The 22,625-nt window shown below is 35.8% G+C and overlaps 2 protein-coding genes across 3 annotated transcripts; one reads left to right on the top strand and one right to left on the bottom strand.

Moving 5' to 3' along the window:
* The first annotated feature begins 340 nt into the window (after positions 1 to 340).
* Positions 341 to 8,430, top strand: LOC140776625 (uncharacterized). The gene is made up of 6 exons (XM_073120383.1): positions 341 to 669; positions 1,265 to 2,198; positions 3,559 to 3,654; positions 5,749 to 5,885; positions 7,335 to 7,557; positions 8,125 to 8,430. The coding sequence occupies exons 1-5, from the start codon at positions 452 to 454 to the stop codon at positions 7,507 to 7,509; spliced, it is 1,560 nt and encodes a 519-aa protein (XP_072976484.1). The 5' UTR covers positions 341 to 451; the 3' UTR covers positions 7,510 to 7,557; positions 8,125 to 8,430.
* A 2,654-nt stretch (positions 8,431 to 11,084) lies between these two features.
* On the bottom strand, positions 11,085 to 21,123 carry LOC140775414 (phospholipid-transporting ATPase 1-like). 2 transcript variants are annotated; one of them, XM_073118692.1, is made up of 10 exons: positions 20,799 to 21,123; positions 18,217 to 20,271; positions 16,457 to 16,784; positions 15,442 to 16,300; positions 15,103 to 15,226; positions 14,643 to 14,862; positions 12,977 to 13,435; positions 12,594 to 12,881; positions 12,387 to 12,438; positions 11,085 to 11,456 (listed from the first exon to the last, which is right to left on the bottom strand). In XM_073118692.1, exons 2-8 carry the CDS (start codon positions 19,976 to 19,978, stop codon positions 12,680 to 12,682), a joined length of 3,954 nt encoding a protein of 1,317 aa, XP_072974793.1. In that variant the 5' UTR covers positions 19,979 to 20,271; positions 20,799 to 21,123; the 3' UTR covers positions 11,085 to 11,456; positions 12,387 to 12,438; positions 12,594 to 12,679. The 2 variants fall into 2 exon arrangements, with proteins under 2 accessions (XP_072974793.1, XP_072974792.1); XM_073118691.1 differs by lacking the exon at positions 12,387 to 12,438.
* Between the last annotated feature and the right edge of the window lie 1,502 nt (positions 21,124 to 22,625).

Raw genomic sequence — 22,625 nt, 5'->3', positions numbered from 1 at the left:
TTTAATTTAGCGAATGCGTGCAAAAAATATCCTATCATTAGATGAGTTATTTAAACTTAACTAAATCTCTAAGTTAAGTTAACTAAACTAAAAAAAATTATAAAAATACTCTCAATTAAATCATACTAAGAATATTTTAATTATTTTAAAATAAAATATCTCTACTTAATGATATATTCTGACCGCGTTAATTTAAATTTAATTCAGAATATTTTCTATATATATTTGCTAAATTAAAATAATAAAGATGCAGGGTATAAATTATAATTACTTTATAAATCAAGGTGTTGCTTAGAAATATTTCTCGCCTACTGCTTTCCTTTTATATTTTTATATTTGCCATCGGTAACCGATCCACGGAAGTCGTCTCCAGCGATCTCTCTCTCTCTCTCACTTTCGAACTAAAAACCCTCTCTATCTCCCCCCTCTTATGTAAGGAGAGACTAAAAGGATGCGTCGCAGAAGCCATCCTCTCGTTCGAAATCTAGGGTGTTTACTAGGGTTTCTGCTCCTCTTGTGCGATTCCGCCTTCCAAGCTCTCGCCTCGATCCACGACTACTCCAATGAGGTCTTCGCGCCTCGATCCAATTCCTACTTCTTCCACGGGGGAAGCGAAGGCCTCTACGCCTCCGTGGGATCCAATTCCTCCGAGGGCAACTCCTTCATCCAGTAAGTTGCCGATCTTTCTAGATCCATTCCTCTTCTAGCTGTTTCGATCCGATGTTCCCCATTTCTTGATAGCTCGTCTAATTGATTGACTTGATCCTCGTAGCAAGTTATGTTCTTATTTTTCCAATTCGGAGGATATTAAAGGATTGTGCTGAGAATGTGTACTTTGGGAATGCGAGTTGTGATTACTGACAAAGATTTTTTATTTTTATTTTTGTAATTAGACCTGTTGTTTAAAAGGTTTTATAGGTCTTGTTTACGATCATTTGGCAATGTGGAAAAGACACCATCTTGCAAAACGTGGTTTAGAGAAAACAGTAATTGTATTTCTGTATATGCTTTAAAGTAGCCACTATATGTTGATTACATTGGACTACTACTGTTAAGCAATGTAGGCCATTCTATCTGTGGACAACATGTAGAGTCTGCAGTAAATTCTTTCAGCATAAGTTGAAAGAAAGCTTCTTTTTTTTTTTTTAAAGTAGGAAAACTAGCATCAAGGAGCTTATTTAGATGTCTGGTGGAGTATATGCTGTTATAAATGTGCCACTACCATAGGAAGTTAATGAGCTATAATGTCCTTTTGTTCTTTCAGGTTTGATTCTATCACATTTCGGAGGACAAAGCAGTCAGCATCCCGGCATCATGACATGCAACAAAGTACTGGATTAGTGGAGGCTATAATAGTTGAAATCAAGGATAGGGATAAGATTGGCGGTACATACTTTGGTTCTGATGCTATATGTTGTAATCGATCTCTTCACAATGAGCAGTCTTGTAAAGTAGGGGAAGTTATTATTCGTCCAAATCTGGAAAACCCAGGTTGGCCAAAACGGATTCAGACATTCTTTGATGGTGCAAATGAAGAAGCAACTATGGTAACTCAGGCTGTATTTATAAATACCACTGGAATGTACTATCTTTATTTTATGTTTTGCGACCCTCAACTTGAAGGAACAATAATCAAAGGTAGAACAGTTTGGCGGAATCCACAAGGTTACCTTCCTGGGAAAATGGCTCCATTGATGACATTTTTTGGTTTCATGTCACTAGCTTATCTTCTACTTGGTCTCTTCTGGTTTCTCAAATTTGTGCGATTTTGGAAAGATATTTTACAGCTTCACTACCACATCACTGCTGTAATTGCTCTAGGCATGTGTGAAATGGCTTTCTGGTACTTTGAGTATGCTAACTTTAATTCAACCGGAACAAGACCGATGGGAATAACCTTGTGGGCTGTCACATTTACTGCTGTGAAAAAGACTGTATCTCGTCTTCTTCTCTTAGTTGTTGCCATGGGTTATGGTGTTGTTCGGCCAACATTGGGTGGGATAACTTCTAGAGTTTCTCTTCTTGGTGTCGTATACTTCATTGCTTCAGAGGCACTTGAATTGGTTGAACATTTGGGAAACATCAATGACTTCTCTGGAAAAGCAAGGCTGTTCCTAGTGTTGCCTGTTGCTCTCCTTGATGCAACCTTTATTATTTGGATATTTTCATCACTATCCAAAACTTTGGAAAAGCTGCAGGTAAATTTTCTTAGTATCATGTTATGGAACCGTTGCTAGTGTTCTGTTTTCTTACCTTGTCTTCATTTTTACCTGAGTACACTTTATTCTTTTCTATTTTATTTCTCTTTGATGTGATGACTTATATAGTCTTAGTTCTACATCTAAAACTGAAAAAAATAGCAAAAGGGAAAAAAAGAAGATATAAGTGTGGGACTGTACTTTAACATGGAATATACCAAAAGGTTGCTAAACAGTACAGAATCAGATATGCAATATATATTTTTAGTACTGTCTCCTTCTATATCATATTTAAGCTCAAGTTCTATTCTCTGGTGATGTTTTATGATTCATACTATCTTGTCTTCTTTAACTATCCATGTACATGCTTTCTTCTTTGAAAAGGATTAGCAGATACAGATATCTACTTCATTCCATTAGCTGTAAAAGCTGTTACAACCTAACGTAAATGATGTTAAGTACAAAGCAAGTTGTTGTGGCGCACTTTGCATGGCTGCTCTAATCTGCATGTGATTATATATGTATGTGGGAGCAGATGAGTATGATCACGTTGTAAAATCTAAATAAAGAATCTATGTAATCTATCCAAGTTCTTTTAGGCCTTTTTAACTTTGCTTAAGATGTCCAATCACCAATTCATTCACACTCTTGCTCCATATTGTACCTCGATTAGTTGTTTAGTTATGGCATGATGTTAACAACTAGACTTCTATTTAGGTGTTATTTATTGATCACAAGGAAGAGGAGGTAAGATTTACTTTTATGAGGGGATGAAATGATGTTGGGGTTAGGTTACGGCCTGCAGGCAAATGAAAAAGCACGAGTACAGAATGAGTGGTATATTTACAAGAATTGACCCTTTGCCTTTGGAGTAATTGCCTTCATGTTCTTTTTGTAGTGTCACTTTAGAAGTTATCAGTTCTGGGTTACTGATGTAAGCTTAATACTAAAATTTAGCTTGTTGAGCTATATTTATATATTGTATATGGATGTACTGAAGAGTTTGATTGCTGACGCTTTACTGATAGTTTTCAGAAAAGATACATTTTGTATAATATGGGTTGAGAAATAATGACTGTTCTTTTCTCCTCTTTTAATAGTTTTGCCAAGGTTGGAGCTGTTTAAGCACACTAGATGTTGAAGCATAGAAAGAAAATATATATGATTTAACTTTTGATAGGCTGCTCTTCATAATGCTTCTTGTTATATGGCTCCAATTTTTTTTATTTGCAACAGCTTATGGATCTTTCACCTGTATATTATATCATTCATAGATGGATTTACACCAATCTTTTATAATTTTATTACTCAAATTGTCCTGTGTTCTCATTTCCTTTTCATTTTTTGAATGATATTTCAGTCACGAAGAAGCATTGCTAAGCTAGATCTGTATCGGAAGTTCACCAATTCCTTGGCAGCATCTGTACTTATCTCTGTTCTGTGGATTGGTTACGAGGTATGTTCCCTGTCAATTATTCTTGAGGATGTCCACAAATGCTTAGCTTGCTGTTCGCATGTTATATGTTTATCCATGGACATTTCAGCTTGAAACTAACTTTGCAATTCTATTAGAAGGGAGAGTTTGGTTAATCGATACTTCTATCCACCTCTCATTACAGCAATATTGATAACAAGAAACGGATATATTTGCCTCCCAACTGTCACACGTGACATCTATTATATATTACGGAGATGCTAACAATGTATATGCATGTAAAGTTTAGTATATAGTGGTATAGGATATGCTTAGGACCTAAAATTGAAGCAATTTGCACTTGTAGTCATTCTTACTAGGAGGTTGATGTACCTGCCATTCAAATCTCATGTTATCCTCACCCTACAAATGGAGTTCCTAATCAATTAAAATTAGATTCTTTATGCCTTGGTTAGTATCGACTCATATAAACCTTGAATTGGGAAATGGCATTGGAATTCTCACTAGTCACTATTACCATCTCTCTGCTCACATTTTTCACATTGCGTGTCAGTTCAAGAAAATATTTGGTTCTATAAGGTTTGATTATTCAGGTATGCTTCTAGGCATATTTGTTGTGATGGAACGTAATATCTTGGCACAGACTCTGTGATTGCTATCACTTTTAGTGGAGACATGCTTCCAGTTCATTGTTGGGTTTCTCATATCTGGGCATCATCAGCATGTACTTTATAGTTAGAATTCCAGACTAGGATGACCAGTTTCTCTTTGAAGGCAGTTTGAGGTGGGCTATGGTTTTATTGGGTTCCTGTGTAGACTTTGTATTTGTCCAGTTGTATGACAGTAAAACATATATGGTTATACACATAGGGGCCGTTTTGTTTCTTGTGTTTCAAAACACAATATCTAGTGTTAAATGAGAAATCAATGTAAACGAAAGTCTGATATCTTTCCTCTTTTCTTCCTATTAAAGGTTTGAGAGAATGTATTTTGACATCCACTTAATTAAGGTGGATGTCAATATGCTGCATGTGAGCCCATCCTAATCTTTGGAAATAATATTTCATGGAATCCGTAAACTTTTTTTTTAATATTATACTTTATATGTTTAGATGCGTTTTTTCTAGATATATGAAGCCAAATGACCTCATATACTTCGCCTTCTTGGCTCTTTCACTCTGCAATCTCATCTTCTGCCTTGAAACTGAACTTTGAGGTTTTACAACTTGCAGGGGGTTGAGATTCTACATGTTAATCTAGGACATATTAGATCAAGATGAAGGCAGTTTTTTTAGTTATGAGATGAACAGTTTCTTGGAATGAACATTGTAAAACATATGGATATGAAATATAAGTTCATACTTTACCCAAAAAAAAAAAAATCTTATTCTACTAGTGTAATGCCACTGCAATGGGTTTGTGTAATTCCACTGTATGCTAGAACTTTCATGACTTAATGACCATAAGGACACCTAAGCTGCACTGCTCTCAGATTCCAAAAGCAGTTGCTTTTAGCTAGTTAGGGAGACTACATAAAGTTAGAAGGCTTGTTTTCAAGTTGTAGTAGAAATTCCATCTATATCTCAGTACTGCTATGCTTTAAATACATGCAATTAGGGAAGCCAAGGAGTTCTTTTGAACTTCAAGTTTCAGTTCATAAGTTAGTTTACTCCTTATGATCACAGCATACATTTTGCACATTCAGTTCCTTAGGCTATGGTAGTCCTATCAGAATCTCCTGAATTTGAATCATCTTTCTTGAATTATAAGATTACCTCCTAAGAATATTTTGCTAAACTTGGTTTCATAGACAATAATTTTACAGGGCAGATGAACTGGCTGGTGGCTGCAAACACTAATATCTAAAATTGAGGACAATCTTATGACTTTTTCTTATCACCAGAAACAGATTCATAATTTGCTAACAGCTAGTCATATTTTCTTTTCTTTTTTTTTGTTTTTTTGTTTTTTGTTTTTTGTTTTTTGTTTTTTTTTTGTTTTTTTTTGCAACAAACAGATGCACAAATTGGTTATAATGGACACTGATATTTTTAGTTACATATGCATCTGCTTCAAGTAGACAGAGTACCTGATGATTTGAACTATGAAATGCAGCTGTACTTCAATGCTACCGATCCATTGAGTGAACTGTGGCAAAGGGCTTGGATCATCCCAGCATTTTGGAATTTACTCTCATATGCACTCCTCGCAATCATTTGCATCCTCTGGGCTCCATCTCATAATCCAACAAGGTACAATTCTCATCATTTCTCGCATTCCTGAATCTTATTCATAACAAAATTGTCTTTGAATTGAAACTTATTTTTACTTTGCACATTATAATCTGGATTGATCACAGAAACAATTTTATCACCAGCCAAGATCTCCGCTAAATAATTTATATATTTATCTGGAAATATAAGATCACTGCAGCTACGGAAAATTAAAGTTACCTTAAAATTAACTGTAACAATGATCCTTTACTTTAATTAGGCAATTTTAATTTTTTCATCTATAGCGTAAATTGGTTTAGGGAAATTTTGATGAAAACGATATCAGTATAACTATTAAAAGAGTAACTTTTATTTACTGCACAGGCAAACTTAACATTATAGTAAAATTTTGGATCAAAGAGTATTCAGAAAGTACCACAACATTTTACATGATTTGCATATGAAGAGTACATATTGGAAGAGGGAAATTGGATTCCTTCATATGCAAGCCATTACATTTGTTCAAGAAATTATAAGTTTCAGGCTTCAGGCTTTACATATTCTTTTGTCTAATACTATTTTTTGTTTCTCTTTTCAATGTTGCTTTCTAGTTGATATTCTCTAGTTTTTTCTGAAATAATTTTCCCACATAATTCATTCAGTTTCCGTCTTATGTTCCATGAATCTTCGTGGAACTTTTGCTAGATATGATAAATTGTATCATAAATTTTACATTGTTAGCTTCTTATCATATGCCTATTTACTCAGTTTCTGGATAACAAGTCTCATCTTGTAGGCAGAATGGACTTCCCCCATTGGACTTCATATAGCCATATAGGTTTTCCTAATGTTTGATTTTTATTTTTCTCATACAACAGTATGGGATTTGACTTCCTTCGACGGATGGTCAGCCCTTTTCAGGAAGTATAATTTCTTTTAATCTCAGTGCTTGATTGAAATAATTGTATTATATCAAAATTATACCAGCTTTTTCTGGCCTTTTATGTAGACCTTGATGTTAACAGAACTACAGAAGTAATTTTATGGAATCTGTAATATAGTTTCTCGTTTCTCTATGCTTAATATCTGTTGATAACCTACTTGAAATGCCGGGAGATTTGATTGAGCATGATTACCTTTCATACTGAGTTAGATATGATTGCCCCAACGATAATGTGTAATAGCTGATAGTATTCAATGGGTCCTTGCTATACTATCATTCTGGGTTGTATGCAGATAAGTCTTAGTTATTCTCTCTTTCTGATATCAGTCAGTAGATCTTTCCATCAGAAGATAGCGCAGAACATAAGCATGCTATTTGGAAAAGTAAATTTTGTGTCTTATTAGGAGTTAGTTTTAAAAGTGGAACTTGGCTATACTGCAATTATTACTATGACAATTAGGAAGTGGCAAAAACTATCTTCTTTCCTCCATAATCAAAATTTTGTTTTCTCTTGTGTTGTAAATGTTTTGTTTAAATTTCTACAGATATGCATATTCAGAAGATACTGGTGATGACTTTGATGAGGAGGGAGTTTCACTCACAGGAAGTGCAGCCAAAGGAATAGGAGATATTGTAAACAAGCTGGAAAGAAAGGAGAGGAAGGCTGCAGATCATGTGTTTGGTCTTGGAGATGACCTTGAGGAGGATAAGCGGGAGTGAAAAACTTCTACCTTTAGATGGGATTCAAATTCTTGCATTATGATGCAGGTATGTTAACATCATATCTTGTAAACCATGTTAACCTAGAAAAGGATTGATGTAGTTAATCATCACACTTGCAAATAATGATTGTTTCTTGTACAATGACTTTTTCACAATGGACAAATTAAAAACATGATTAACATCATGACACCTTAGCGAAGAAGCACAGGCTAATATGTGCATGTGAACACACTTTGACATGGGCACTGAAAATCGCACTTCTACTACATTTCTTCAAATTTCAATTAATTCTGACTAAATCTTTTTTCCCCTTTTGATTTTACTACAAACCATTTATTGTAAAATGCTTTGTACTGTTGTAAACTTTTTTTTACTATTGGGATTCTCTCCTGATCTATTTACTCCTTTATCCAATTGTGTTAGTTGTGTGATTAAAAATTTAATATTTACTTTCCATAAACCAGTGCCTCTGTAAATCATCCATGTAAAGAATCAAGCACACTTCCAAATGCTCCAATATCATCTGTTCATGTCTATTAAAGGGCAAAGCAGTTGTATTTATTCATATCTAATATATGAATGTATGATTCATTTTGCAATATCCTCTTCCAGGAAATTGAACTTTCATATCAGCTGACGTGGATATGGCTCTCCTACTAAATCTCTGGAATCTTTATAGGTGAATGGCATAAAAGGATAGATGTGTAAGTGAAACCTCACTCATAGTAGGAAACATCCATCCCTCTTCATATTTTCACATGATTACCTGTTCACTAGGAATATATGAAATAGAAAGAGTTTCAGATCAAGAATACAAAATCTGGAGAATATAAGTATTATACTTTCAGTGTACTTGTTGTAATGCTTGGTACTGTAGATTGATAACAATATTCTGTGTGTCAATCATCCTTCCCAGAAGTGCTTGGAATTGCCTCTTGATGATTTACTCATTTTGATTAGTATGCACTCAGAAAGTTTGATGTAACAAATTTGGAGCAGGTCGGGTTCAAGAACTCCCTTGTTCTAGACGCCATTTCCGATGATTTCCCTACGTTTCCAGAATGTATCTAATTTTGGGCTCTCTATGAAGGCGACTAAGTAGATGAGTAATGGGTCTGGTAAACGAAGCCAGGCAGGTAAAAGATGGATTACATGGGAGGAGGAATAGCAGGGGAGATAATTTGAGAATAATGGATAGTTATGTGCTATTTATGTTTACTACTTGAAATTTAAAAAAAAAAATAGTGAGAAAAATTGATTGGCTGACATTTATATGAAAAGGTGTACAAAAGATTGACACATCTTTAATCTTTCTCCAAAAAAAAAAAGATAAATATAGTTACTATCAAAGAGGATATTGGAGTTCAACATCTATATCATATATCTTGAAAAATGTAGCACTCGGCATGGGAAAAAAAGTTTTTTCCTGGTTCCTTGATTCACATGCAGCATTATTCTCTTAGATGCGTTCTGTTTGAACAATAAATTGTTCGTTATTTAGTTTAATTGGAGAATTAAGTTCTCACTTATCTATTTTAAAGAATAAATAAAAATAAAAATAAAAGAATAAGAGGAAGTATTCTAGTTGGGAATTATTTTCTTAATACAGATTGATGGAGTATTTTAAGCCTATATTTATAATAAAAATATTATAATTTTAGAAAAAAGAAATTATTACTCCTAATTTACATCCAAATTAAAGTTATTTTTATCATTTGGTGTATAATTTTATTAATTTTCTGTACAAATTTATTATTCTTTAATATTTTAATATTAACTTTGTGTCGTATTAAATATATTTTTTAAAAAGATTTATTCTAGAATAAGACTATTCTTATTTCAAATGTGAACAGGGACTAAGAAATTAGGTCTTGTTTGGTTTGATCCTAAGTTTTGGACTTGATTAGTTGGTCTCTTTTTTATATAAAAAAGATAAAAAGATGTTGATTACTAAACCAAATTAGAGTTACCTGAACTTGCTTAGGAGGAGAGTTCATAAACTTAAAGCAAATACCTTATATATTTGCTCCTATTGTTAAAATTGAGATCCACGTACTTAACACTCATTTACTTCTTTATTATTATTATTATTTAAAAAGGCTCATTTCCTTTTATTATTTTCAAGGTGAACAATTGAGATTTGTCACAGAGATTAGCAATGCCAGCAGTGCCCTAAATAGTTTACTCTGCTAGCCTGGGGGGTGTACAGAACCTTTCTCGTCGATTGTCTCTTTGTACCACTGCCTTGGCATCCAAAGGCAGCGCTCTCTACCATCATCGGGCCATTCATTCTTCCCTGCATAATAATCAAGATACAAATACATAAAACCAACACGGACTTTGTCTCTTAAACTCTCGACAAGGGTCTCGCTTGGTTGTAAGTTGCTTAGCATGGTAGTCCTATGGGGTTGGGTACATTCTTTCCAATGCATTGGAGAGGCCCGTACTTACCCCAGGGAAACCTATTGTAATTGTTGTCAACCAAAGCCTTTTTTTTTAAAAAATAAAAAGAAAAAGAAAGAAATAATGAGAACTTTTGATGTCTCAATTAAACCACCATAAACTGTTATTGCAAAGGGCTATTACTCTTGATCACCTGGCTCTTTTCTCGAGAGAAATTGGGACGTAATGATGCATACTTAGTTAAAAACAACATTCAGGATTACTCATACGATTAAGATTATACTTCTCTCAAGGGAAAAAAGAAAAGACGAATCACTTGAATAATCCTAGCACGATCACATTCGTTATGAGCTATGCCTGTTGTAACTATCTGAGCTTATCCCATTAGGGCCCATAATAGCAAATTGAAATTATCTGAATGATATGAGTCGGATACAATGTAGATATTTTTTGCATGTATGCTTTATAATGTATCAAGACCCTGGGGCTGGATGCAGCAGCAGAGTATTCTTAAGGATAGATGCAGTAAATACAAGGAACTATGATAGCAAATCCTGTGGCAAGTTGCTTTTAATGTCCATTTCTATCACCAAACTGGTCAATTTGCAATGCCTAAAGCTAAACAGAACACAAGAGAGAATAAGTTTGACGTGATTGCTACAGTCTGATGCTCTACATGTATAAATGAATGAATGGTGCATGGAGCTGTAGATCCAATCCACAACATGATTTATCATATTATTCAATAAGAAAAATGGCTTACCCATCCATAGACAGTTGTAAACATTCTACAAATACAAGCAGTATAGAAGTGGTATCATTATGTAGGTGGATAGAGAGATGATTGTAAGGGGAAAGAGAAACTGCCAAGATTGATATGTAGTAAGTAGTAGCCATGTCACGATTCTAGACAATTAAACCGATTTTACTTACCCAGTGTCTCAGATCCGATCAGTTTCAGAACCAATCCAAAGAGAATTTTGCAATGTTATACTGCAGCTAGAAGCTATAACAGCATAGATTCCTGCACTTCATCCATCAAATACACTTGGTTCTGCAGTGAATTCAATGATAGGAGCTCAAATAATATATCAGTCCTCACTGCTCTTTCACTATAATAGTAAGAAAACAGTATGGTGTCTTGACTGCCATGCTACCGCACAGATGTATAACAGTATAACATTCTTTTGCTTTCGGAGTTTCCGAAGCTTGAAAATTTTCATTCTACCAGAACCGTATAAAGCTTAAGAAACTAAGCTCAATTTCTTAAATAAAATTTGAATATACAAAAGATTGAAAAAGAATAAGGGGGAAAATATTGACGTAGAAATATCCTCACACCTAGGTAGTTTACTGCCTATTTCTTCAAGCTTTCCATCCGTGTTCACAAATTTGTTTTTATCTGTACACTATCATGTGATTACACCACCTTTACAGCAATCGCAATCCTAAATATCCCGTAGGTATTCCTGGAAACCTTCCATCCTGTGAATTGAGTGCCGTGTTTTCAACCTCCAAGACACCATTTATTCTTTCCTCTCCTGCTTGGACACATATAGCAATTAAATCTTCTAGTCAAATCATAAATCAGATTCAATTTGAATGTATGAGATTGACAGGGGCATGTGGATTGTCATGTAGATGTGTAAAAGACTAAAAGATACTCTGAGACAATGCAGCTGTAATTCAGGGCCAAAAAGATAATCTCTAGGTTCATGTTGCTCTAGACATCAGACACCCCTCCCCCATTTTTATTTTTATTTTCTTTACTTGGTTTCATCATATTAACAGAAATGACAGACTTCTGCATACATAAATCATCTAAACAGCCAGTAGATCACCTAACATATCAAATTGTCAATGGTTAGATAATAGACAATTTAGATCACCCAGAGGTGACTTCTGATGGACCCATGATTAAACAGAGCAAAAATATAAATTGCAAAGATCTAGGCAATATGCAAATTGGTGTAGATATTCTACTAATATCCTTGCCTCAAAGGTCATTGGATGAGATAGGGGTATAATATACTTCCTTTTTGTTATATCACGAAAGAGAGAAAAGTATGAAGACAAAAATAGTAGCAAGATATTTTCCCTTTACAGTTTTCCATGAATTACTTGTTTTTTTTTCCAAAAGAGGTTAATATATTTGATAGATGATGATCAATAACCCATCAGTGAATTGATTGCAGGCAAAAAAAGAAACTTCACATTGTTATATCGATATAAAGAACCCCCTCGGGCATGGATATCTTATTAAATGCAACTCATCCAGCAATTTCAATAATGTCAGGTCCTAAAATTTGTCAAATTAGAAGAAAATCACTAACTATCCTGTTAAGTCATCCTACAATCTTTCAATTATGATTTGGTTGCTCGAATGCATTGGGAATGGTCAACGGAAAACTGTGAATCCAACAACTCCTATGCAAAATAAAAAGACAAAATTAAAGGGAAAGAAATATCACATGTGTAGTTATGTGGATTCTGGCCAACATCTTACAATCTCTCTGTTTGATCCTACATAACACAAGATAATTCTCAAAATTTACCTTGTCCAATTGAGGTAAGAAGCAAAAAACGACAACATGGCAAATCATATTTGACTATTGACAGGAGATAACAAAAAAATAATGCAATAATATGAGTAAGAAAAATGGACGAAACACGCTTACCATGAATTTGATGGAGACAAGCTCAAAAATGAAGAATCTCCCATTTTAAGCCCATCAAAAGAATTAAACTGATAACATCATATTTGTTAGCTGATATCATTTTTAGGATTCAATCCCAACTGCTTTGGCAGCTTTCTCAGTATTTCAGCTTCCCTAGCTATTTGAATATCAGAAGGCCAAAAGATCTGATGGATCAATTTGCAAAGAAATCGAGGAAGTAACGCTAAAATTGTTATAAGAAAAATATTCATCCAATAAGTCCTTGAACTGGCGAAATTGTATATTGTCCTGCCACAGGTCATAAGAATGTGCTGATTAGTAAATTTGTTTGTCAGACATATAAACATATACACAAGAAAGGTATAAGATCAATTATAACTTACCCATAGTTTGGGAAATTCGGAATGGAATCTATCAGCACCATGCACAAGAATGTGATAATTATAGACCCCCATATTGCAACATGCGTAATAAATACCCATCGCCGAATGTCCATTGCCAAGTGAACATTGACAAGTATAACTACCGCAATGGTCCACAGATTTCCCATACTCCATATGTCAATTGAACTGTTTCTATACGTGAAGAAAGGAACATAAAAGAGAACAAGACTCTGCCACAAGGTATCCACCATCATTATCCAGAAGAGTTGTAGATTATAGCTCTCATGTCTGTGACCTGATTCATAAAGTTTTGGATAATAGAGGAGTGTCTTATGACTCAAGTCCTTGTCAAGAATACCAACCACTATTGTGGGTACTGATGTATATATGACAGAATAAAAAACACTACTCCAATCTGTCAAAGCAGAAGTCGCAGAAAATCCTGTGTACAAGATGTACCTGCACATTTATGTCATAGAGATAACTATGACCAACTTGAATTCCCAGAAAGTAACATGTGCTAAAATTCTGTTATTTAAATCCTGGTTCTTAGTGCTCTCAAGAGTAGCACTCAGTGTGACAGATACATATAGTTATCAAAGAAGAGCTTGGCATAAGAAAAGAGTGAATCAGGTGATGCATGAAGGAAATTTCCAACAAACATGATATATAAGGAACATCTTGGAAAAGGGGGACCATATGATTAAGATAATTGCTTATTTGAACCTGAAATCATTATTTTCAACAAACTACTAGAGTCAAAACTACTATAATATAAATACTAAATAGGAACTACAAAAACAGAGTTGAGAAGCAAAGAAGGATAATCCTTTTCATGATGGAACAGGTGGTGAAAAATTGAAACTTAATAACAACAATGTTTATACTGCCAGTAGTATTAAAATATTCAGCAATACTGAAACTAAAGCCATCTCAAACAACATTTAGAAACTTTGGCAACTACAATGATGTTCCAGAAATAACCATCTGTACTCTGTACAAGTAGACCACTGTACCCATCAGATGATTGACCTATCGTAAGGCACACCGCACATGTGTGCATGTCTATCACTTAACAAAAGCTGACCATGCACTAATTGCAGTAAAATTGTTGGGTGAATTACAAGTGCAGTGCTTAATCATACTATACTCTCCAAAATTGATCATTTGAAATGTTTTAGTTCCAGAGAATCCACTTGAACAATAAAGAACCTACAAGTAAGAATGCAAAAGCCAGAAAGACAAAGATTAAAAGGAAAATGTCTTGACCTAATTCTCAATGAAATAGAATTGAAATTCTCCTACAAATTAAAAATAAATTTCGTTACTTTCTTTCTGGTCAATTAGAAGACAAATATCAGCATCATTTCCTCTAATCTTTATGTCCACTCTAGCCATTTCAAGGTGATTCAAAATCAAAGATCACAAATATGAAATATTAAAAGAAGTATAATAAACTATGCAAATCATCCTGCCTAAACTGCTAATTTTAGGCTAAATTATATGTTTGGTTATTCAATTTGTTTCTAATATATATATATATATATATATATATATATATATATATATATATATATATATATATATATATATATATATATATATATTTAAGATGGTGATCAAACAAAAATCAGGATGGTATAGATGGTTAGCTCGACTTGCATACCAGAAGAGCATTAGTACGAATACAGCATTCCGGTAGAAGTTGTACAAAACCAAGTACCCAACACGTTGATAATTCCAGTGGCCATGTACAAGAAGTAATCTCTTCAAAAAACGGAACTGCCCCATAGCAAAATCTGATGCCATCACTGCTTGACGACCTTCCTGACCACATATCCCTACACCAACATCTGCCATTTGGATCATTGAAACATCATTTGCTCCTGCAAGAAATCAATCAAAAGAAAAAAGAACAAATTCATATTCAGTTCAATTAAGGAGATAAGACAATATTGTCAGGCTTATATCTCTTCTGCATGACAAAAGAGAAAAAAATTGATCATTCGGAGTCAAGATGGATGCAATAAGTAATAACAGCATAGAAAATCTTAAATGAACCCATAGGATGGGAGAATTGAAACCATAGACTATTTAGGTGAAGAATTAAGAAAGTATGATCTCACCATCACCAATCGCCAGGGTCATGTCATTTGTCCTGCTTTTGATTAAATCAACTATTCCAGCTTTTTGCAGAGGAGCCACACGACAACACAGAACAACTTCACAGGATGTTGCCAAATCAAATAGCTGCAAAACAGAAAATACAATATATAAAACTATAACGCCATATCAGTATGAAGCACTTGTTGTTCTAAAATAGAATAGGAGAAGCAGAATGCCCTATTCAAATGAAAAATGCAACCATGCATCATCGCTGCTAGGCTATGAAGCCAGACTAGCAAAGAGTTCAACATCTTTGAAAAGCAAAATTACTGAAAATTACTATGAATTAAATGGCAAACCTCTGACTCAAGATCTTTCTCTAAAATGTACACAAGGCTGTTCCCATCAATTATGAGTGCTAAGGGGGTATCAGAAACTGACACTTCCTCTCTGCAGAATTCAGACATGTCATTGACAGCTCCAGAAAATGTAGGGGCGTCTGATCCATTCTCAGGCATTAGAACATTGGAAGTCGTTAATTTTGGAGCATCAGCAAACCCATAGGTGTCTTTGTTCACAATCATAGACTCAGTTCTGTTTTCTGCAGACTTTATCCCGTATCTGGCTTTAGCATCAACTAAAAGACGTCTGCACTCACCCTCTGAGGTACCATTTATTATAACCTGGTGCATACATTGGGTCAGAAGTCGACAAGAGAGACCTATTGATATGGCAGTCTCTTGCTTATCTCCCGTGAGAACCCAAACCTTGATTCCTGCTTGCCGAAGGGATTCGATGGCTTCAGGAACACCATCCTGTAATTTGTCTTCAATAGCAGTAGCCCCGAGAAGATTCAGATTGCACTCAATAAGAGATGCTGCCTGACGAAGCTTCGCTGATCTATCAATAAGTGACGTGCTGGCTTCTTCATACTTCTCTTGCCACTCAGCAAATTCCATATCATTTAGATCCCTTGAAGCAATTACCAATGTTCGTAAGCCCGTAGATGAATAACTAGTCAAATGATTCTCTGTTGCGTGTCTTATTTTTGCAGGCACTGAATTGCCAAGTTTATCCTCACTATGCCCTTCCAGAATACTAAGCATTGAACTGTCAGCACCCTTAACAAGAACCTTCACAGCATTGTCAGGGAACTTTATGACCACTGACATTCTTTTCCTCACACTATCAAATTCATGGAGACCAAGAACATGTAACCTGATTTTACAGTAAAATTGTTTAGTCATGAAAAATTGATGCTTCATTTCTGACATTAACAACTCATGAATTTGAAATCTGTTTGATGCCATAAAATGGCAAGATATATATGAACGAATCAACAAATAGACAAGTTTTACAAAACAAAAAACCTACCTTGTCTTCTCCCCATTAATATCCACAAGAATGTGACCAGTTGTCCGCTCAATGAGAGTATATCCATAAGCAGAAGCTGCAGTTACTAAAGCTTGCTCATCAGGAGACTCACCTTGGTAATTTATTGCTTCTGTTTCATGATCTTGGGCTGAGCTTGCAGAACTTGTTGTCATCATTGGAATGACAGTGTTGCAGGCTGCCAAAGTAAGAAAGAATTCATGGGCAGCAAGTCTTTCCATATCAACTAAACCTTTACGCAACAGTGCCTTAAGATTCAAATCAACATTTATTTCTGACTTGAGCTTCCTATTCTGTCCTCCCAATGATTCTGCATGGCAAATCAAACAATGAGACTTAACCTCACTTAATAACTCAGTTGTTGCACCATTCAGGAAACAACAAGCACCGCAATATCAGAAGTGCAAATTCGAGGATAAATAAGATGAAAGCTCTAATAGTTAAGGAATAAAGTGATGCAATGGATATATAAAAAAAATTCGAGGTACAACATTCTTGTACTTTTGTCATGCTAAGATATATTGCAAATAAGAGAAGATCGATGAAAATTATTCTGTAATGAAAAATATCTGTTGCACTCATGCTTTGGAGTTCAAAGCAAAGAGATACAACAACATGGTATACCTCTGTCCGCATGAAGAAGTTGCACCCTTGCAGGTTTTCTTTCTAAAATTTTGATAAGACAAAGGATGTCTCTTTATAGCGATACAAATGATAAAAAAATATATGAACTTAAGACTCTTCTCTACCTGTCAACGTCCATGTGCCAAAATATATAAAAATTTCTCAGATATTACCTTGGATCAAGTCCAGGATGTAATGCTGAGAAAATGTGCAACAATTTGATGAAGCATATAGGAACCAATAGTAAATTCTTACAGCATTATGTTGACCATGCATAGTGAGTAACTAGTAAGTCTAGCTAATAGGTAGTAAACATTCAGAAGTACTAGTGGTGGCCAGGTGTTCCTTAAGGATAGCTACAGGATTTCACATCGACTTACCATCTCTGGTTTAACAAACCAGCTTAAAAGGAACACAGACCTTAGAGAAAGATAACAAAGCATTTGGAAACATATCTATGCCTAAGAGTTTGAGGCAACTTGTAAGGACCGTATATACCATGAATTGGATCATAAGCTGATATTATTGAACCACACTTATGCCAAACTATATTATCATCACCACAAAATCCATTTGACCCATACTCCATGTCATAGGATCAAAACCAGACAAAAATCAGAAATAATGAAGGAAGAAGCACAATAGAGAGGTCTTTGAAGGTGAATCATCTGTCAAATGTTAAGATAGAATGATAAAATCCATAATAACTAAATCAATTCGGCAGCAACTAGAGGATAGATATCAAGATCATACTAGATTATAGCATATACCCATATTGCGATTCGTCATCAAAACTTCAAGCATGATAAATGAAAGATTTACTAATTCTCAGTCAATCAACAACAATCAGAGTCTTGTGCTCCAATTGTTTAGCAGCTATATTATACTTTTTTTTACTCTCCATCAGTCAATTTTGGATTTAATTAATGATAGAAGAAACCAAAATCCACATATCATATGGAGCAAGAGTGATGTACTAGGGTAATGTTAATATCAAACAACCAAAATATCGAAATGCTATCTATATTCCAGTAATCCAAATTAAGTAGTAAGGTCTAAAATTGAAACATAAGTACATAACAATTCAGATGAGATAAACATGGAACATATAACCTTGCCTGCATCGCTTATTTCTTGCAATGTGTCACTAGCGACATGTAAGGAGTTTCCATAATCCTTCCCATAAACACTGGCCCTCTGGAATTCCATCTTGTTTTCAGTCAGTGTACCCGTCTTATCTGAAAATACATAACGTATCTGACCTAAGTCCTCATTAATATTCAATGATCTGCACTGGAATCTTGAGCCTGAGCTACTATCATACATCCATCTATCCTCAATCATGAAGTATGACTGCCCCAACCGAACTAGCTCCATTGTGATGTACAGTGATATAGGTATCATTATTTGGAAGATTATGACAGAGCTTAAAAATGAGAAAAATATCTCCATAGGAATACCATAAAATTTGTAATCTTCTCCAGTTTCTTGACCTCCAAAATACCTTCTCCTGTAGTATGGCAGAACATCAAGCTGATCTTTGTGACCTATAAGCCATATCCCCATTCCAGTAGCCACAACTGCACACATAGCAAAGAGAAAAACTGATAACCAAAGGGTCTCTCGGTTCATGTAGCTTTCCAACCTGCTTCTTTTGGATTGTGATGCTGTACTGTTCAACATTGCTTTTGTTTCCTGTCCAGCATAGACTACAACTCCAATAATCCAATCTATGTTCTTAAGCTGACAGCCACGTAAGATAATGTTTGACTGACCGAGTGGAATCCTGTGCTCATTGAACTCCATATTGGCTGTAAACTCATAAATGTTCCTGTTTGGCTGCTCACATCTAATCAACCCTGTAAATGAACCTTCGGAAGCCATAAGAACAGTTTCCTGCCGAGCATATCTTGTCTTTAGATTTGACTCACCATCTAAATTCATTGTTTGGATATATGCTATTCCATTTGGATCGCTAGTCCCTAACAGGACCATGTCACAGGGAATAGTTTCATCAGAATGAACTTTTACGACCTCTCCAGCACAAATCATTTTCCATTTCTTCATTCGGAATTCACCGCACTGAAGAACAAGTGCCTCTCGGTTGTTTTCTTTTCTATCCGATCTGTGTCGCCGCCAGTCTTCATAGCCATCTTTGATAGCAGTCACGAACAGCACAAAGAGGAGAGGGAAAAGAGAGACTGTTCTGCCAAATACAGCTAGAGGAGGAAGCTGATTCAGAGCAGCAATAGCCAGGAAATACAAATAAGCTAGTCGGTGAAACTGGATGAATAGATTTTTTGGGAGAAAAGTTATCAAGGTATACTTGCTAGTTCGAATCTCATTCCCTGTGAACTCATATTTACTATTCGTCCTCCTTGGATCATTAATATATATAACTCTCGGATCGCACTCAGAAGAAAATGGGTCTTCAAACTGAGCACTCTTATGTCGGACCTGCTGAGATTTGTTTGGTCTTTCCTTCTCAGCAGACAACATGGAAATTCCTAGGGATGATGGGAAGTGTTGTAGTTCCATCATACCCCAAGATGCAGATTCATTTCCTTCTCTTTGAGGGCATTCCACTGAAAAACGCTGAAAAAATTGAGTATCTGCAGACTGGAACTCACATGTTGTCTGGCTCAAAAGAGAGGCCCTTCGATGTCTTGGCAAGACATTCTTATCACTAAAAGAGACGGCTTCTCTTCCATCCAATACACTCGAAGAACGACTCTCACAGTCCTCATATGTAGAAGAAGAGAACGAAGTGGAAGAGCAAAGACAGCCAAAAGAACCTAATTTTGAGACTTGTGGTGCCTCTGCTTTTGATGACTCTGCAAGGGAGGATGGTGACAAGAGCAAGGGCTTGCCGGAAGTCATATATATCCCTCTAGTCCATGTATCTGAAGACAGAAGTTAGGCACCTGATGGCTCCTCCACATAGCTTCCAGATAAAACCCCTTGCCTTTCTGATTTTGACCAAGAAAAATTGGACAGAAAATACCCCATTTTCCTATTCAACAAACTAAACCCATCTAAGATGCCATAAGATTTCAGCAGCACAAGACAACCAGCAAAACGTCATTATTTCATGCCATGGTTCATGACATCTTATAGCTTGAACACAGTGGTCTCAGAGAAAATAACCAGAAGCCCAGCCCACTGATGAACTCCTGCCACCAGAAATTTCAATAAATATATGAACCATCTATTGTAATCTCACAAGCATGTTTTCAAACTTACTGTAGACTCAAATTTATACCATGAGAAAAATCCTCGACCCTTCATATTACTCAAATATAACGTCACAATTTTTCAACGAGCAAAGAGCTTTCCTGATAAGCATTGTGAACTAACAAACATTTTACTGCAGAGTATGTAACTAATCTAAATACAGCAAATCTCTTTCATTAAAATTACACCTTCATAGAAATAACAAGTTACAAGGATTACAAAATTCACAAATAGAGCAAAGAAGAATCAACCTAAACAGCTCGATCAGCGTGCTATGAAATGGGGATAAGAGACTAAGGTTTACGCATGATAAGCGTCACTTCAAACTCTAATCTACACAAGCCACCCTTATTCCTCCAGCAAACCAATGCCCCATCAAAATTACGACTTAAACGACCAAAGAAACAAGCATAGAAAGGAAACATGAACAAAAAAAACATCTGGGGATCAAACAAAGGTCGCAAACCTGTTAATCACCAATTGAAGTGAAGCCGCCGCCAAATCGAGCCCAACCCTTCCAAGAACGGCGACAAGATCCAACCAAGAACCAGACGGGCAGCTCCGGCACCAGATCTAACGGCTTCCCGGCCAATTCGAGATCAGATCAAGGCGAGATTGAGATCGTCGGTTCGGAACTCTACGAGATTACAAGAGGTAAGACTTCTAGGGTTTTGAGAATGAGATGGATGAGTTCTCGGTGTTCTACCCTTCTTTTTTCCCAATTCCCACAACGGAGATCGGGAAGAAGAAGGGGAGAGAGAGAAGAGAGAGAGAGAGAGACGTGAGACGGGTGGAGGAGCGCGAATTATTCTCTTCCTCTCTCCCCTCAAGGTCTTATACGGTATTCTTCTGTATTTCCTCATTTTTCCAAAACTGCCCTTGTTATATCCGCTGGCATTATCGGAGCAAGAAGTAGGATCCGATAATTTTATCTACAACCAATAATTAATCAAAGGTTTCTTTTTTTAATTAGGTGTTTTAAATCTAGTTTTATTTTGGTAAATTAGAGCTTTACTCATCAATTAGCTACCTCTTATTCAAGAAATACAGCCAAGCAACAGGTTGTATAGGTCATAACTCACGTAGTTAATATATAATTTTTCAATATTACAAGGTCTTAATTGAAAGAAAATGGCATCTAACAGGGTTTGTTTTCTTTAATTATTAGAGTATTAACAAGGCATTCTAAATCACCAAATTTGCAACCCGGATCCGATTAACCCGCAGACCCGGTGCAGGAGGTGGGTGCAGGGGCGATTTGGTAAATAAGCAAGCCCCCCCCCCCCACCCCCTCGCCCCCAGAGCACAGTGCGTTTTCGAAAAAGTAGTAAGCGTTTGGAAAGAATAGTGGGGTGGGCCCCACAGTTCTTGATATCATCGTCGCCACCTTTTCTTTTCTCTCTCTCTTTTATATATAGAAATATAATTTTTGGAGTTTATTCTTGGCTGCGGCCTGTGGAGTGTGGGTGGACGGGTAGAAAGCGAGGTGGTGCAGTGCACGTAATAGAAAATAAATAAATGAATAAATAAATGTAAGGGGGAAGAGGAGAAGCGGATCCGTGCGTGCGTGCATGCACGGCGTCCGCTACGTGGGGTCACGTACTTCGGGGGTTGGTGGTGGTGGACGTGATGACCTCGATACCAACTAAGCTTTTGTCTATTGGACCTCTTATTTGTTTGTTTATTTTTTTATTTTATTTTAGAGAAAGTGACGGCTTAACTATAGCAAATCTTAATAACAAAGGCATTATTTTCTTTTCTCTATTATTGCTCTTTGCCATGGCATCGCACAGGGCAATCTTTTCTCCTTCTTCCCCTCTCTTAGAACACTTGCCCTCCTTTTATGACTCCTCTCTCGTGAGGTGAGATAACTTACTTAAGATTGAATCTTATATGAACTCATCTCCCACCTCTGATTATGTTTACTGTGTACTTTTAGAGCTAAGTCGTCTTGAATGGCAATATGCTTTATCCTGGTAGGAGATGTGCATCAGACCACGGGCAAACTCTCACTGTAAAAAATATAGGCTATACCAGTAGTCACGAAATGGCATTAAAAGTGGCTAAAATATCACTATAGATCAACACCGGTATTTACTAAAATGCCGTTTAAAGTCGTGTCGATGTTAGACAACGCCGACATTTATAATATATTTAGCGATATATGTTGTTTTAAACAGTGAGGTCTACAATACTTTTAGTGGTATTTTCGAACGCTGGTAATAGCTTTTATCGGCAATCAATCAAAATGCCAGTATATGCTGTAACATTTAGTAACATTTTCTAAGTACCG

The sequence above is a fragment of the Typha angustifolia genome, chromosome 14 (assembly GCF_048772165.1).
Source record: "Typha angustifolia cultivar Huaian chromosome 14, ASM4877216v1, whole genome shotgun sequence".
NCBI classification, from domain to species: Eukaryota; Viridiplantae; Streptophyta; class Magnoliopsida; order Poales; family Typhaceae; genus Typha; species Typha angustifolia.
This window is presented reverse-complemented; position numbering and strand designations above follow the sequence as displayed.

Excerpts from the sequence above, each read along its gene's own strand:
- LOC140775414 (XM_073118692.1), bottom strand. The coding sequence starts at position 19,978 with ATGACTTCCGGCAAGCCCTTGCTCTTGTCACCATCCTCCCTTGCAGAG. Across the intron at positions 14,863-15,102 it reads GACCCTGGCGATTGGTGATG|GAGCAAATGATGTTTCAATG; the intron begins GTGAGATCATAC and ends GATTTCTTGCAG. Across the intron at positions 12,882-12,976 it reads CCGAATTTCCCAAACTATGG|GACAATATACAATTTCGCCA; the intron begins GTAAGTTATAAT and ends GACCTGTGGCAG.
- LOC140776625 (XM_073120383.1), top strand. The coding sequence starts at position 452 with ATGCGTCGCAGAAGCCATCCTCTCGTTCGAAATCTAGGGTGTTTACTA. Across the intron at positions 670-1,264 it reads GAGGGCAACTCCTTCATCCA|GTTTGATTCTATCACATTTC; the intron begins GTAAGTTGCCGA and ends TTGTTCTTTCAG. Across the intron at positions 2,199-3,558 it reads AAACTTTGGAAAAGCTGCAG|TCACGAAGAAGCATTGCTAA; the intron begins GTAAATTTTCTT and ends ATGATATTTCAG.